We start from the raw sequence: 14,626 nt of genomic DNA, 5'->3' as shown, positions 1-14,626 counted from the left end.
TACTCAAAGCGTGCCATGTGATGGCACCTGATCCTGGATCGAGTGGAGATAAAAAACAACCATCTTTATTCGATAATCCCCAACTTTACTTTAGTGCCTCAAGCACATGAGGGCTTGATATTTACTTTCTATTGTTGGTCACCCTCCCATGCACCCAACCCCTTGAAAAATGAGAAAAGCACTGCTTGACCTAGCTTAGGGATGGCAGTAGACCGGGGCAGGGGATAAGGTCTCCACCCCCACCCCACCCCCACCCCCACCCCCACCTTAAAATCATGCCCTCCATCCTCGCACAGGTTTTGATTTTAACCTCCATCCCGGTCCAAACGTGGTGAGGCAGGGCGGGGCTCCATTTTTTCTCGATCCATTGCCATCCCTAAAGAAGGATTGGGGACGGGGCAGAGCAGGGCAAGGCAGGGATCGGGACGGGGCGGGGCAAGAGAAAGTGTAAGTCTATCTCCGCCTCCATCCCTGCACCGGTTTTGATTTTAACCTCCATCTTCGTTTCATGTCTTCCATCCCCAATCCAAACGAGGCGAGGAAATCCTCCATCCCCGGTCCAAACTAGGCCAGGCCAAATGGGACCTTGTTTTCCCCCTGTCCACTGCCTCCTTGACCTAGCTTGATAAAAGCAGTTCAAAGTGCATCATGTTTACAAGTTGGAAAATGGTGGTTATCTTAATATCTCTCCTAGTCTTTTTTTTTTTTGAAAGTTGACACACTGCTACACTAGTCTCCCTCATGTGACCAAAGGTAATAAAAAAACAAGATCCAACTAAATAGTCTGGCACACTCCTGACGTCAATTGAACTGCAAAGACTTGGGCTTGATAATAAATGTGATAGTCTTTGTTTATTTCACATATTTTAAGGCACGTCTATTTGCAGCCCTATTAGTAGGGGTGGACATCGGGCCCGACCCAGACCATGCATCTAGAGCTCGACTAGTCTAGTGGTCCGTCTCAGCCGAGCCAAGGTCAGACACAGCGCCAAGGTAGAGAGCCTTCTCGGCAGAGAAATTGACATTCAGTTCAGCCTTTCAGGGGGTCCCACCTCCTAGGGCAACCAAGAACCAAAACTGGCCTTTTATGGTCAAAGCAACTGGTTAGAGGTCTCAATCTGACCTTGACTGAAGTGGTAAGGGCAGTCTCCGTCATTTCAACAAAGAGAGGATTATTTTTTGTCCTTTTATTGAGTTGTGGTCTCCCCATTGGCAGTCCCTTAACCATGGTTAGCATGAAGTAACCATAGTTTTGTTGCGATTTAAAACGGGAGGAAGACAACCAGGCGATAGATTCCGTAAGGTATCGGATCTAACCATTAAATGCCCCCCTTGCCCTAACGACCGTCATCTTTTCTGTCCTATTTCTGACGGAGTCTGGAAAAACCCTAACGGCGTCTGCTGGGGTTCGCGCCCGGCGCTTTAATCCCTCCCTCTGTAAGATTTTAGCGGATCCCTTCGTCAGAGACCCCTCCTCATTTCCCCCCCCCCTCCTCGCTTTCCTTCTCCCCTTTGTTGGGGTTTCTCCCTCTCTCCTTTCTCTTTGTCTTCATTCTCATCTCTTTTTCATTTTCTCGGTTTTTTTTTTACGGAGCCGTCGGTAAGCTCAATGGCGGACGTTCTAATCTGCTCGCTCTCTCAGACGCTCGTCTTCGATAGCCTCCCCCTCGCCGAGAGAGCTCTTTTGTTTTTTCTTCTACCGGTAAGGAAAAATCTTAGTTTTTTATTTTGCGAATTTTATGTGTTTTTTGTGCTGTTTTTCGCTCAAATGTTGGTTTCTTCCTTTCCTTCTCCAGAAGATGGGGATCGCCGGAGATATCGTGAGGTTAGGATCCAGAAACTCCTTCTATTCTCGTTTTCGCTCCGTTCATTTCCGGTCAGAAGTAAAAGAGAAAAATTGTTAAAAAAAATCGTTTTTGCTTAACTTTTCCTCTTGTTCGTTCTCTCTGTATCGTTGTTTCTGGAATGTGTGACAGCGGGGGAGCAAACGCCGTTAGACTTGACGAAAAGGAGTACGGCGCCGTTACGAAGGAGGAGAACAAGGACGAAGGTGAAACGGACGATGACGAAGATGAGGACGAAGAAGATGGAGGTGGTGACCAGGACGCCGAGGACGACGACGAAGATGACCCAGGTGCCGACGACGATGACGATGACGACGATGTGGACGCTAACGGGAACGCCGAAGGGGAGGATGATGACGATGACGACGATGACGATGACGACGACGGTGAGGAAGAAGAAGAGGACGACGACGACGACGAAGAGGAGGAGGAGCAGCCGCCGGCGAAGAAGAAGAAGTGACCCGGCTTTTTTCCGGTCGTTTGCTGGTGACCGGCTTGGGATGGTAGGGTTGGTTGACCGGCTGGAATCGGTTTTTATTTTTCTTTTAGTTTTTTACCCTTTCTTTTTTAGATTAATGTAACCGGGTCATGTTGGTCGTGGAATTAGACGCGGATAGATTCCTGTTTTCGGGGCCCCAAATATCTTCTTCCTTTTCACGATGACTATAATACCCTTGACCTTATTCGCAAAAGCAAAGTTGTGTTTGTTTGTGTGGCAGTTCTGGTAATTAAGTAAGTCAAAGTCACACCGGAGTCCGGGCCCTATTTTATTACTCCCATGAAGGCCGACTTGGATCTAGATCTGAATTGGGATCCATGTATCCGATGCACGCTATTTGATTTTTCTAGTTATGTAACGGTTAGGGAGGCAAACGAATGCGGTCGAGGCTGACAGTGCAAAATTTGCGTTACGCTAGAAATGACCGGTTGAAGTTTGAACCGGAGACCGAGAGCAATAAATATCCGATTACGATCCGGATCCGGATCCGGATCGGATCTGATTGGTGGGACCCAGTGAGCATCTGCGCGTGGCTTAGGAACCCAGAAAGAATCAGATCCTTTTGACATGGGATACGAGAGATCTTATTTTCAATCCTAACCATTCAGACAGTGCATCTGGACGGCTAAGATCAGTTTATTTAATAAAAAAAAGAAAAAAAACAAGGAATATAAAGAAATCTTCCTACACACGTAACAAAACCACTACTCTAATATTAAAGACATAAAACCGGGAAGGGTGCAGGAGGGGAGAGGTGTTTGATCCTAAGCAGAGGCACGCCGGACGACATCGGATTTACTTGCCAGAGATCCCTCGCCGGCCGGAGTAGGGGCGTCCGTACCGCCACCGCCCTTGTCCACCGGCTCCTTGTGGCCTTGAGTACCGTAGCCGCGTTGCTTGTAGTCCTCAAGGTCACTGTACTTCACGTAGGGGCTGCTCTCCAGCGGCAGCTCCTCCATCCTCCGGCCGCCAGATTCCTCCCTTCCGGCCTCCGGTGATCGGAACTGCTGCTGTTGCTGATGCTGTTCCCCGCTCGCCATCCTTGCTGGTGGCTTCGAAAGAAGGGAAACACTTTTCTTTTTATAACGTACTCTCTTTTGCATGCGTCCACACGTGGCACACGAACCCAAAGCCACGATGTCTAGTTCACGTTTGAATCGGACAAGGCTTGGTGACACGTGTGGATGAGTTTAAGAGTTTGGTCTGGATCATGGTAGATCCAAATCCCAAAAAGATGCTGGACAGAATATCCGAATTCAACGTTCAATTTAAGTCCGGTTTAGTTTGTTGAATCAGGATGGATCCGGTTTCAGATGATACGTACTGGGTCCGATAGGAGAAGAAAGGTTGAAAACAAAGATTTTAAAATGAGGGTAAGAATTGGTCGTGTCGATCTGACCATCCAATCGAACTTCATAATGTATTCAGATGATCCCAATGTTAAGAACCGGCTCTTAGATTGTGTTTTTGCCAAACGACTGTGTATAGTTTGATCGGAGAAACAGTACTGCCCCCACAAAAGCTCGGTTGCGCATATGGGATCGTTTTTTGAAAAAAGTTTTTTGCTATTTGAAGTATATTTTTTTTATTTTTGGTATTCTAGCACAATACACATTTGTTGTTTGATTCTGGAGTTACAAATAGTTTTACCATTTTTATTAAAAAAAAAACGATTACCAATTATAAGAGGTTGATTTTTTCAACTGTATAGTGAGTATAAAGCACTGTGAGTTGCCCGTAAACTTTTAAAAAACAAGATTGAGTAAAAAAAAGTATTATAAATTGTAAGAGGTTGATTTTTTCAAGACATAAAATTATGGTGAGGACATGACATGACATGTTGATACCGAGATGAATAGATATGTTTTACATAGTTATTAATATTTTTCTAAAATGTATTTTCATATAATAAAATATAAAAAAAACCTTATTGATTAAAAAATAAAAAAGTCCATGCTCCCATCTCCTCTTCCCAAAAGAATTTGAAACTCTCTGTGTGCCAAGGCCATACGGCCCATACCTTTATGACATAGAATGTGGGGGCAGATAACAAACCCGAACCTGAACCTCCTAATCAACAGATCTGAATCTGACCCCAGATCCAAATTGGGTCTGATGTAGTAGAGTCTGGATTCAAAATTAATTTCGGTAGTAATTTTTTTAGTGAAATATTTTTGTAGTATTATTAGGTCCTGGAAAAGAAGGCTTTAATTTTTAATCAAGGTTTGCATGTATAAAGTGCAAACGGGTAGGATTTGCTCCATTGTGTGGATCTAACCCAAATCTTAAATCAGAAGAATCTGCTCGTGCACACCTGTGTCCAAATACAGATCACATACTACTTTAAGATCCGTATGCAAAAAAATAACATGGCATATTCGAATCAGATATTCAACAAAATCGGATCCATTGGAAACCCTGTCTTTTGTCCAGATCTAGACCCAGCTTCAAAACTACTCAAATAAGGTACAACAGAAGTGGGTTGGGAGCCGATGAGAATGGGTCGTCCATCTAGTTGTATAAACAAAATCTGGATTGGATCATGAATCATCAGTTTGGTTGTGGACGAGATAGGGGTTTTGGTGGAAACTTAACCAACATGGATCAAGTCCATTAAATTTGGAAGCTTCGGGTCATGACCCGTTTTGGTCCCAACATGGTTCAAGTTAGCCATCTACGTTACGATAAATTGCACAGAAGCTTATGCGTTGTCATTGAACTTATCCGGGTCTACAGGTAGGATCCGGATATGGAAATGAATCTATTTGAATCGTAATCTAGAGTGGACCTGTTTACAGCCATATGAGAGATCAAGTTAATCAGTTGTGGGTCTTAAAATAGGGATGCACATGGGTTGGAAAAACGCCAGATTCTGCCAGATTCGAACCTGTGTCTAAACTTTACGCAAAAATCCAAATCCAAATAACAACCACAAGCAAATTGGACTTGAACCTAATCCGAACAAGTGCCCCACAGCCACAAATCTGATCAAATTCCAAAAATAATCTAATCAAGCAAATCCGTGTCCCATACATATACCCATTCTGATCTTATAGTAACGTTTTATTAAGAAATACAGTGTTGGATTTAGATCGAAGGCCCAACTTAATCGGATCAATTTGCACCCTTCATTAACGGTGGCGAGAATTTCAAGCGACGTCCATGTATTAAGCAACCTCGTGTAATGAGGTCCAGACTGAAGATCTGTTTTAGATTTGGATCCATACCAAATCTGATCGTGCCTAATACAAATGTGTTTCAACGTTCTTAGTAATTAAAATGATACTTCCACAGGGTTCTACAATTGGGTTTTTCCATATTTTTAGATATTTTTAATTTCTATTCCTGTTTACTAGAATTTTCCAAAATTTATTAGGAGTACAATAAATATAAAAAAAATTGTGGATTTCGAATGACATGGATTCTTTTCGTCCCATCCGATTTTAGTAGTAAAGTTAGCGTTCCAAAACCAGTGCCACAGCATATCTAAATATTGGAAAGCAAGCCTGAATCTGAATCCGGATCTGAAGTAGTCCCAATAAAGTAACACTGGCAACGGACTCCGAATTTTAATTTATAATACTGGATCCAGTACAAAGAAAGGTTGAAAACAAGGTTTTTTTTTTCATGTAAAAAGCGTAAACAGATCATATTTGTTATGGATCCAAACAAAGATCCAACACAAAATACCAAGCCAAATTCGAACACATTTTTTGAAAAAATCCTATCATGTAAGCCTGAATCTGATTTGAGCATGCATCAGGATTTTTTTTTTTAAGATTCATGTCATGCAACAATACGTTGTAATCGAATTGGGGTACAACAAAATCCGATCCATTCGTTCCCCTTAACTGTAGGTGATGGTACCAGATATGGGCAGTTCCCTTGAACCACCCAAAAAGAGAACACGGATACTGGATGGCTAGGATTGAATGTATGATGAAACCCATCATACTTCAAATGATGGATCCGTTTCCCAAAAACACAGGGTCAGCCATGGTTCTCGGCTTTCCCCTCGAACCACCAAAGAACCATCCATTCATACCACAGCTACATCCGAGAGATGTTGCAGTCATATTATATATAACCAATCATCCGTTATATTCAATCTCTACCACACATCTTACTTGGGAACCATGCATCTCACTCGCTATCAGTGAGATTGTGGCCATGACACCTCTATCATGTGAGATGTGCGGTGGTGATGGAACATAAAGTCATAACAGTAACTGCTAGAGATAATCTTGGTACTACCAAGACCGCAAAGATAGAAAGAGAGAGAGAGAGAGAGAGAGTACCAACCACATTGTGTCCATCACCCTCCTCCTCATAACTCGCAACCGACAACCACATAGCCAACCTCTCCTCTCCTCTCTTCTCTATAGCACTTGATATACAACAAACCAACAACTCATCCTCTCTTCGTGGTCATCAATGGCGTTCAGGGTGTCCCTGATCATCTTGCTCCTCCTTGCCATATCGGCCATTGTGGCCACGGCTAAGATCGAGCTATCGAGCCTAGGCTCGAACCGATGGGGCTTCCCAGCCCGCATGGGCGCCGAGCCAACTTGTGATGGCTCAGCGGGTGAATGCATGGACCAGGAAGAGGAGACACCGTTGGATTCGGAGGCCGGCCGGCGCATGATGTATGCTCAGGCCGGATTCATTAGCTACGGCGCGCTACGACGAGACACGGTCCCATGCAACCGGCGCGGCAACTCATACTACAACTGCCGGAGGAGTGGGCAAGCCAACCCCTACCGGCGCGGCTGCAGCATCATCACCCGTTGTGCTAGGATCCTCCAGTAATGAAAACCAGTATTTTTGAAAGATTTCATGAATAAGCAAAGTTAAACATGACACACATCTTAAATATTGGCCTTTCAAAACTTGGTTTTCAGTATGTGTTTGTTTGCCACCAAATAAAAAAAAAAAATAGACGTGGGTTTGTTGCTGTTGTTTGTTGTGTTTCATATTATAGACCTTTGGCTCTCTTCCTTGTTTTCCTTCTGATTCTGTTTTTTTTGTCTTCATGGAGAAATGGAAAGGAAGGAAAAAGAAGGGTGTCTACATACATTTTTCTCTCAAAGTAGTGTGTTAGACATACATTTTTCTCTCAAAATCAAAGGGTTGGCTTTGGTGGTCATTTGATGTACCCATGAGAAATAGTTCCCTGAGATGGACATTTTTGTTTTCTCTGGGTTTTATTTAATTTTGTCTTATATTGGTAAATGGATCTCCGAAATGTATCGCATGCATGGTGAAATTGGACCCGTTGGATGTTGATGATTTTTTGCAAATTTACCATATATTGTATTGTCTCATAACATGCGTTTAAAAAAAACAATGGACATAGAACCAATGAAGTGACTACTCTCTCTCTCTCTCTCTCTCTCTCTCTCTCTATATATATATATATATATATATATAATGTTACGAATGCTGTGCCTAATAAGATTCAGTGATCGGACCGTCTACCTTGCAAGGTACAAGTCCAATCAATGGAGGCCACGTATCTCCAGTGGAAGATAGGGGGTTGGGGGAGGCAGTTCGGTTCCACTCATCCCCTGTCTTCCCCATCTTCATACTCCCCTTAAATCTTACGATGCAAGTTGTTTTGATCAAATCTGATCTTATAGATGGATTCAATATGGTCCATTTAATAAGAATCGGCCGTTAGATTGTATTCTTTGATAAAAAAAAAATCTGATTTTTTAAATCACAAAATTGTATGCTTTCTCAACCGTTGATTTTTGAAATCGCCAAAAATCCAACACCCAAGTCAGATTTAGGCGAATTAAATATCTAACTTCACTAAATGAATGACTTAGATCACATCCATGCAGTTCGATCTGATCAGAACAACTAGCGTCAATGAAATCCCAGGGAGGGATACGAAGATAGGGGGGATTGGTTAAACCAATTTGGTGGAGAGGGATGCGTGTCACCCTACATTCTGCAGAGTACTGAATCTACTCTCAATAATTTGTGGCGAATCTAGATATTCTTAGCCTGGACATTAACGAGCTCACCATCATTTTTTGAACCTAAACAATGTCTAGGCAAGAACATTATACTGAACAAGTTGCCATCATTTTTTTTACTCGGACAAATCGCCTCAAACGCAGAGACCTAGCCATGCTGGCTTAGCCTGCCGTACTTATGGTTTCTGTTCATGTCAGCGTAAAACTTACCTCTTGACCCCAGGGAGTTGCCAAGCTTCGACTTACGCATGGGGGTGACACCCATGGGATTTGAACCTAGACTACCCGTCAAAGGGTCTAGGCCCCCATCCCACTAAGCCAAACCCCTTGGGTCTAAGTTGCCATCAATATTATCATAGTAAATTTATACGCATTGAAACTTATTCCTTTTGAAAGACTTTAAAAACTGAGATAATGGTTTTATGAATTAATTGTTATCAACATGAGCATTTTTAATAATTTCATAAAAAAATAACACATTTCCACAGCAGATCTAATATTTCTCATTTATGTTTTGTAAAAATCACTAAAATGCGCATAGCGGTTCATAATGTTTACAAAAAATGTACGAAACCACCATGTCATTTTTTGATTTTTTTTTGGAAGTATAAATTTTTTAGTGAATTTGTTTGAACCCTTTCCCAAATACAACCTAAGGTTTTGTCCGTTCTTTGTACTAGGAAGGAGAGCATAAAGGCTTTTTTTCCCCTTCTTTGTTCTAGGAAAATGGCCAAATGGATTGATCCCTTTGTATGCCACAGAAAAAAGAGTCTTCCTCTTGATTTGTAATTCACTGTATTTCATATGTATACATGCAAGAAGATGGGGAAGTTTTATTGACCATGGGGGTCCGGTACTCTGACCATATGCTTCAAGCCATCGAGGATGCCTGGCGTAGCAAGTTTTTTTCGACAGAGAAAGATGGGGTTAGGCAGACGCCTACTAGTTATACAACCATACCATTTGGGGTTCGAACTTGCAACGTCCCAACACAAGGAGGCTTGGCATAGCAAGTTGGTGACATTCACAAGTTGCCCCTACCAGATGAGCTGAGCCCTTGTGGGCAGAGGGATAATTCTCTGGCATGGAGTGTATCAATCTCATCTATTCATGATCGGACCATGTAGATGGGTCATCATGACTCGTTTAGAACCAATAGTATTTTTTTGTCTATCGCTTTGGATGTGACTGTTGGTAATGTGTAAAGGCAAGATGAACCATCTATTATGTCTTGAAAAATAGGTTTTAATATCTAATTCTATTGGTTGAAAACATCCTCCATGGTAAAAGAATCATGATAAACCCATTCTTTTATTATCATGATAAACCCATTTATACCGGCCAAATTAACTTAAAATAACTAGTAGTGCGTACAACCCCACCAAAGGCTTGTCTATGAACATTACTTTTCAAATACAAAAACTGTTAAAAAGCATATCAAAAAAGGTATTTGAGAGTATTTAACAAGAAGAAAGCTAAAAAGGGCATTTAAGAAAGCTGTTCTTGGTCAGAGTGAAAAAAAATCCAGCGTGGCTAGATTGGTGAGCTTGTTCGAACCCATTCTCTGAAAGCTGAGTTTTTTTTAACTTTGGGCAAATTATTGAACATTGCCCCCACATATCAATCATTGACAAACAACTCACCAACTTTCTAATTATTACATTCAACAGCCAGCTTTACTTTCATCCAATTTTGCATAAACAGTGCCCTTCATTCATAAATTAACTCAGCCATGTTCTCCTGTTAACAAAACAAAGTGTTGAAAGACACAGGTCAACTTCACTAAATCAAACCGATCAATTTTAGGAGACGGCATTGGACAAATGTAAAAAAGTGTGGTTGATAAATTTAACAGTCAGAAAGTTATGCAGGTTTTTTTGTATATGTGATGAGTTGGCAGCCTTTTTGTAGTTTTTCCATTCTTTGTCCAGATCCATATAGCGAAATAATTACAACTAAAAATGAAGGATGGGTGGAGAACAATAAAGAGTGGAAACCGTCCTCAAGTCTGAACCCTTCGATATGGGTGCATATGGACAATTATGTCCTAAAAAACACTGATTCAAAAGCTATGGATGCTTGGAATAGGTTGGTATTCTGTTACAGATAGTCACCATATTTACTCCCCAATTTCACAAAATTTTAAAAGTGTATGCAAACCAACAATTTTATGAAAATCATAATTGGTTAATGCAGAATCCACAAGCGACTTCTTAGAAAATCATAATTGGTTGACAGAATCCTCAAGTGACTTATTAGAAAATCAGATCCTAACAAACACTAATCAGTTAGTTCTAGATCTAACATACCTAATCTGCCAAATCTCCAAATCATTCCCCCTCTCATATTCTCTCACATACTGTGGTATTTGTGTAATATCCATGCGGTTGCCAATGAAATACGATGACTTGTTTTCAGTTGCAGAGCCCTCTGCAGTTCCTGGAAGAAAATTGTTTGTCAAGAGCACAACAATAGCAAAAGGAAAAAATTGTTTGTCAAAAACAGATGCTGGCACATAAGAGAGTTACCTTCATCTTTCAAATACTTCTGGAAGTGTGAATATCCATTAGCAACAGTGTCTAGCTCATCAAGACTGAAGTTATACCGTTTTTCCAAGGAAAGATACAGAACCTGAACAAACCACGAAGTTGGAGTCTCTTCATAGGAGTTAAAAAAATTAAAATCAATGTCGGTAGCACTTCTTTCACTCACCTTCTTAGAACCCTTTGACATCAAACTTTCTAAAGTATCAAATAATGAATCTGTAAGCTCATCGCAATAAATAACATCAGCTGCTAAAAGCAGAGATGCCTGCTCTGCTATGTGGATCTCTGAAGAACTCCATGCATACCTGTGCTCAATTAAGTCGGAATTAAATTTACCAACATCTAATCAGGAATGCAGAATTGGGGGAAGCAAAATCTGATTAGGAAAGAAAGAAGGAACGCCAAATTCACAATGTTACAGATGTGTAATCTGTTATTTATATCATCCATAACAAGCCAACAGTTACCTCAGCTCAGATGGCCCCACAATTGGCGGCCATGACTTCTCCCAATTGAGCTCACGGACAAGAACAGTGTCATGATGACATTTAAACAATTCTGTATTCAACTGAACGTTGGTTGCACAGTTGTCAAGTATTTCGGCATCACGGTCTGCAGAGAATAACTCAAAAAAATAAAATTTACTCCATAAGCACATTGCCAAGGATGTATGCTTAACTGCCTTTCTTTAACCATGACAAGTGAATGAATCTCAGAAAGTTGAGACCAACAAAATACAATTTATCCTAGATGGCTAGAAGCAAACTGAAGAATGTGGCAAATTATGTGAAGCCTCATCTAGAAAGCACACTAACAAAATTAAGACATATCATTTGGGATGGACAAATGCTCCAATGGAAGGATGTTTGTGTATCAACAGATAAATCATACGATTGCATCAAAGAGAAGGATGTCCAAGTATCAACAGACAAATCACACAATTGGCTTATGCTGACAAGAATGCATAATCATATCACACACTCATGGGTGGCATGCTATGTAACACGGACTCTTCTAACAGGGCACTGCACCCGCATCCATGTGGGTGCGACACTTGGACACGACTTCCTTTGTGTCAGGTGAAGTCAACAACATTGAGGTCCATTTCTGTCAAAAAATAGGTTCAGTTAACCTAACCAAGTCCAGTTTATCTATATTTTATATAAATACATGAATGCACACACATACATGTAGTGTTAACTTAAAACTATTAATATATATATATATATATATATATATAAAGTAGAATATGTAAACCAGTGAAATTTGTATACTAGTTGAACCAACAAGAATCGTTCGATCTTCAGATCGCACGGTTCCTGTGTAACCCCCACCCATCTTCTCTCTCTCTCACACACACACACACACTGGAGGACCACCACCATGGCGGGAGGCCATCCGGTGGGGCGGCGGGGATGCCGTCCACCGATACTGAGAGAGAGAGAGAGAGAGAGAGAGAGAGAGAGAGAGGCGCTGTCCGATGAGACAAAGGGGCGGCGGGAGGTGAAAGGAGGGGAAATGGGAGGCCGTTCAGCAGCTGGCGGCTGGTCATCTGGCAGGGAGCAGCTGGTGGCCAGAGATGGGCGGGTGGTGGAGGTGGTGGGAGGAGAAAGGGAAAAGAAAAGGAGAAAGAAGGAAAAGGATGGGTGGGTTAGGGTTACACAGGAACCGTCCAATCTTCGGACGGTTCCTGTTGGTTCAAACCACTATACATATTTGACTGGTTTATATATATATATATATATATATATATATATATATATATATATATATATATATATATATATATATATATATATATATATATATATATATATATATACACACACACACTCCCTGCACCCAAAGTTTTTTTAAAGTGCCTTATCGCCGCATCCGCACTTGTATCCACACCTGCACCTATGTGACATAGGCAGCACGACACTTGCCAAAGGGTAGGATTTTATAATTTTAAGTGCATATAGTAAAGTACAGATACTTCCACCAAAAGGGTTTGTGATTACTTCTCAAAGTAGCATTGGCCAGTGCTTATTATCCTTTCTTATTTTGGGTTTTGTCCTGCATGGGAACAGTCAATAGGGATTCCGTAATATGAAATATATCTCCCTTGACATGCTACCTATAAGGCTATAACCTATTGCATATCAATAAATTGTAAAAATACAAATAGAAGACCACAAATCAACAGAGAATTCCTGCAGAAGTTTGAAATGAAAGTCAAAGTGCAGCTTCTAGGAATCCAGGAAATGTCTTGCAGCATAAAAGAAAAAGAACAAAAATTACAGCAAAGAAAATGCACCAGAAAAGTACCATTAGAAGTTTAAAAACAAGCAATATTGCTTGGAGAGGATAAAGCAACAGTTGAGAGTCTTGGTCAAAAGAATAAGGTACCTGTTAATAACACAATCTTGGCAACACGAGCTAGTACAATACCCACCAATCCTGGTTAGATGATAGCATAATTTGTATTTAAATAATCATATTGCTTCTAAGATTATAATTAACAAGATTACTACCTAAACTACTCAAGTCAGTGTGTGCCATGTGTACCTGTTCCAGCACCAAGTTCCAACGCAACTATGTCATTGAAATCTGATGATGTTAGAATCTTGTGTAGAACAAAATCAACCAATACCAATGCTGCTTTCCACACCTGAACCAAGGAAAGAGCAGATGGCTCTGTAATCATCAATGAGCCATCCCAAAGATTCAGAAATGAGAATCCAATGCGAACTACAAACATATATAAGTCATCTAACAAACCACATCTCACCTGCAATCCAACACCAGGTATGGAGGATGTAATTTTGTGTTTAATCACTAATGAACAGGACCTTGGTTGATCTGCACAAAGAATTAAACTGTTGGCACCAGCCAAAATCCTGAATCACATTACAATTTTAAACCGAACTCACAAAGTATAGTAGTCAAGTATAACAATTAAAATTTGTGGACTCCATATAAAATTCAAGTTTGGACATTGAAATTCACCAATAAACAGCTGATAGATTAACACTATTACCACTAACCATTTGTCACCACGCAGTGTGCATTTTTTAATATATAAAAAGACTAAGGAGAACAAATACTTGCCATGTTTCCATCCTTAACTGATCCCTCGTACATCCCTATTCTTTCCTCCACCCCTCCTTCCATCATCACATAGTTTCCCCTGGACATCTGGTTTCTTTCATTGGATAATTCCATAACCTAAAATACTCATCTTTTTTAGCCACTTCTTTGCACCCGCCCCTTTTGAACATATGACAAACACCTATCCTACCACGCTACATATTCTCCCTATTATTTTCATCATCCTAAAATAATTGTTAGCTCCACTCGATATCCATTTTTCCCTTTGCAACCAATACTGCCACCACCTTAATCCCTCACCAACTATTTCCAACATAATCAGCATCAATTACTTTATCTAGTACCACTCTCTCATCACTAATGAAGCACCTGAAGTTGTCCTAACCAGTGTTTCGTTACTTTTTTGAAATACAATACGATACACATCTGTATCATGGCGCATCATACGATATAGGTGTAAAGCACTTAAAAAAGACCTGAAACTTACTTTTTAAGTTTTGGGTTTTAAAGGCCTCTTTAAGAGCCGACTTCTCCATTTGTTTAGAGACTATTAGAAGAGAACCCACACACCCTAGGAGCCGTGAGATCAATTTGGAGTCCGATTTGTGCGCAAGGGAGAGGGCTTTTATGATTTTCTCAAGAGTGCATTTTTACCATTTT

The 14,626-nt window shown here is 40.8% G+C and overlaps 4 protein-coding genes across 4 annotated transcripts; 2 read left to right on the top strand and 2 right to left on the bottom strand.

Annotated features, from left to right (window-relative positions):
- The first annotated feature begins 1,292 nt into the window (after positions 1 to 1,292).
- Positions 1,293 to 2,484, top strand: LOC149841979 (uncharacterized). The gene is made up of 3 exons (XM_089998812.1): positions 1,293 to 1,702; positions 1,797 to 1,825; positions 1,977 to 2,484. Exons 1-3 carry the CDS (start codon positions 1,610 to 1,612, stop codon positions 2,302 to 2,304), a joined length of 450 nt encoding a protein of 149 aa, XP_089854938.1. The 5' UTR covers positions 1,293 to 1,609; the 3' UTR covers positions 2,305 to 2,484.
- A 446-nt stretch (positions 2,485 to 2,930) lies between these two features.
- On the bottom strand, positions 2,931 to 3,433 carry LOC149841978 (uncharacterized). Its single transcript, XM_090001234.1, has one exon. It carries the CDS (start codon positions 3,381 to 3,383, stop codon positions 3,108 to 3,110), a length of 276 nt encoding a protein of 91 aa, XP_089857360.1. The 5' UTR covers positions 3,384 to 3,433; the 3' UTR covers positions 2,931 to 3,107.
- A 3,344-nt stretch (positions 3,434 to 6,777) lies between these two features.
- Positions 6,778 to 7,152, top strand: LOC149841977 (rapid alkalinization factor-like). Its single transcript, XM_090000564.1, has one exon. The coding sequence runs from the start codon at positions 6,778 to 6,780 to the stop codon at positions 7,150 to 7,152; it is 375 nt and encodes a 124-aa protein (XP_089856690.1).
- Positions 7,153 to 10,473: 3,321 nt separating this feature from the next.
- On the bottom strand, positions 10,474 to 14,053 carry LOC149841976 (uncharacterized). Its single transcript, XM_090000563.1, has 8 exons — positions 13,963 to 14,053; positions 13,647 to 13,717; positions 13,424 to 13,526; positions 13,265 to 13,315; positions 11,341 to 11,485; positions 11,040 to 11,178; positions 10,856 to 10,958; positions 10,474 to 10,766 (listed from the first exon to the last, which is right to left on the bottom strand). The coding sequence occupies exons 1-8, from the start codon at positions 14,051 to 14,053 to the stop codon at positions 10,612 to 10,614; spliced, it is 858 nt and encodes a 285-aa protein (XP_089856689.1). The 3' UTR covers positions 10,474 to 10,611.
- Positions 14,054 to 14,626: the final 573 nt, after the last annotated feature.

The sequence above is a fragment of the Nuphar pumila genome, chromosome 3 (assembly GCF_984573655.1).
Source record: "Nuphar pumila chromosome 3, dmNupPumi1.hap1.1, whole genome shotgun sequence".
Lineage (NCBI taxonomy): Eukaryota > Viridiplantae > Streptophyta > Magnoliopsida > Nymphaeales > Nymphaeaceae > Nuphar > Nuphar pumila.
Note: the sequence above shows the minus strand (reverse complement) of the source record. Positions and strands in the feature narration are given on the sequence as shown.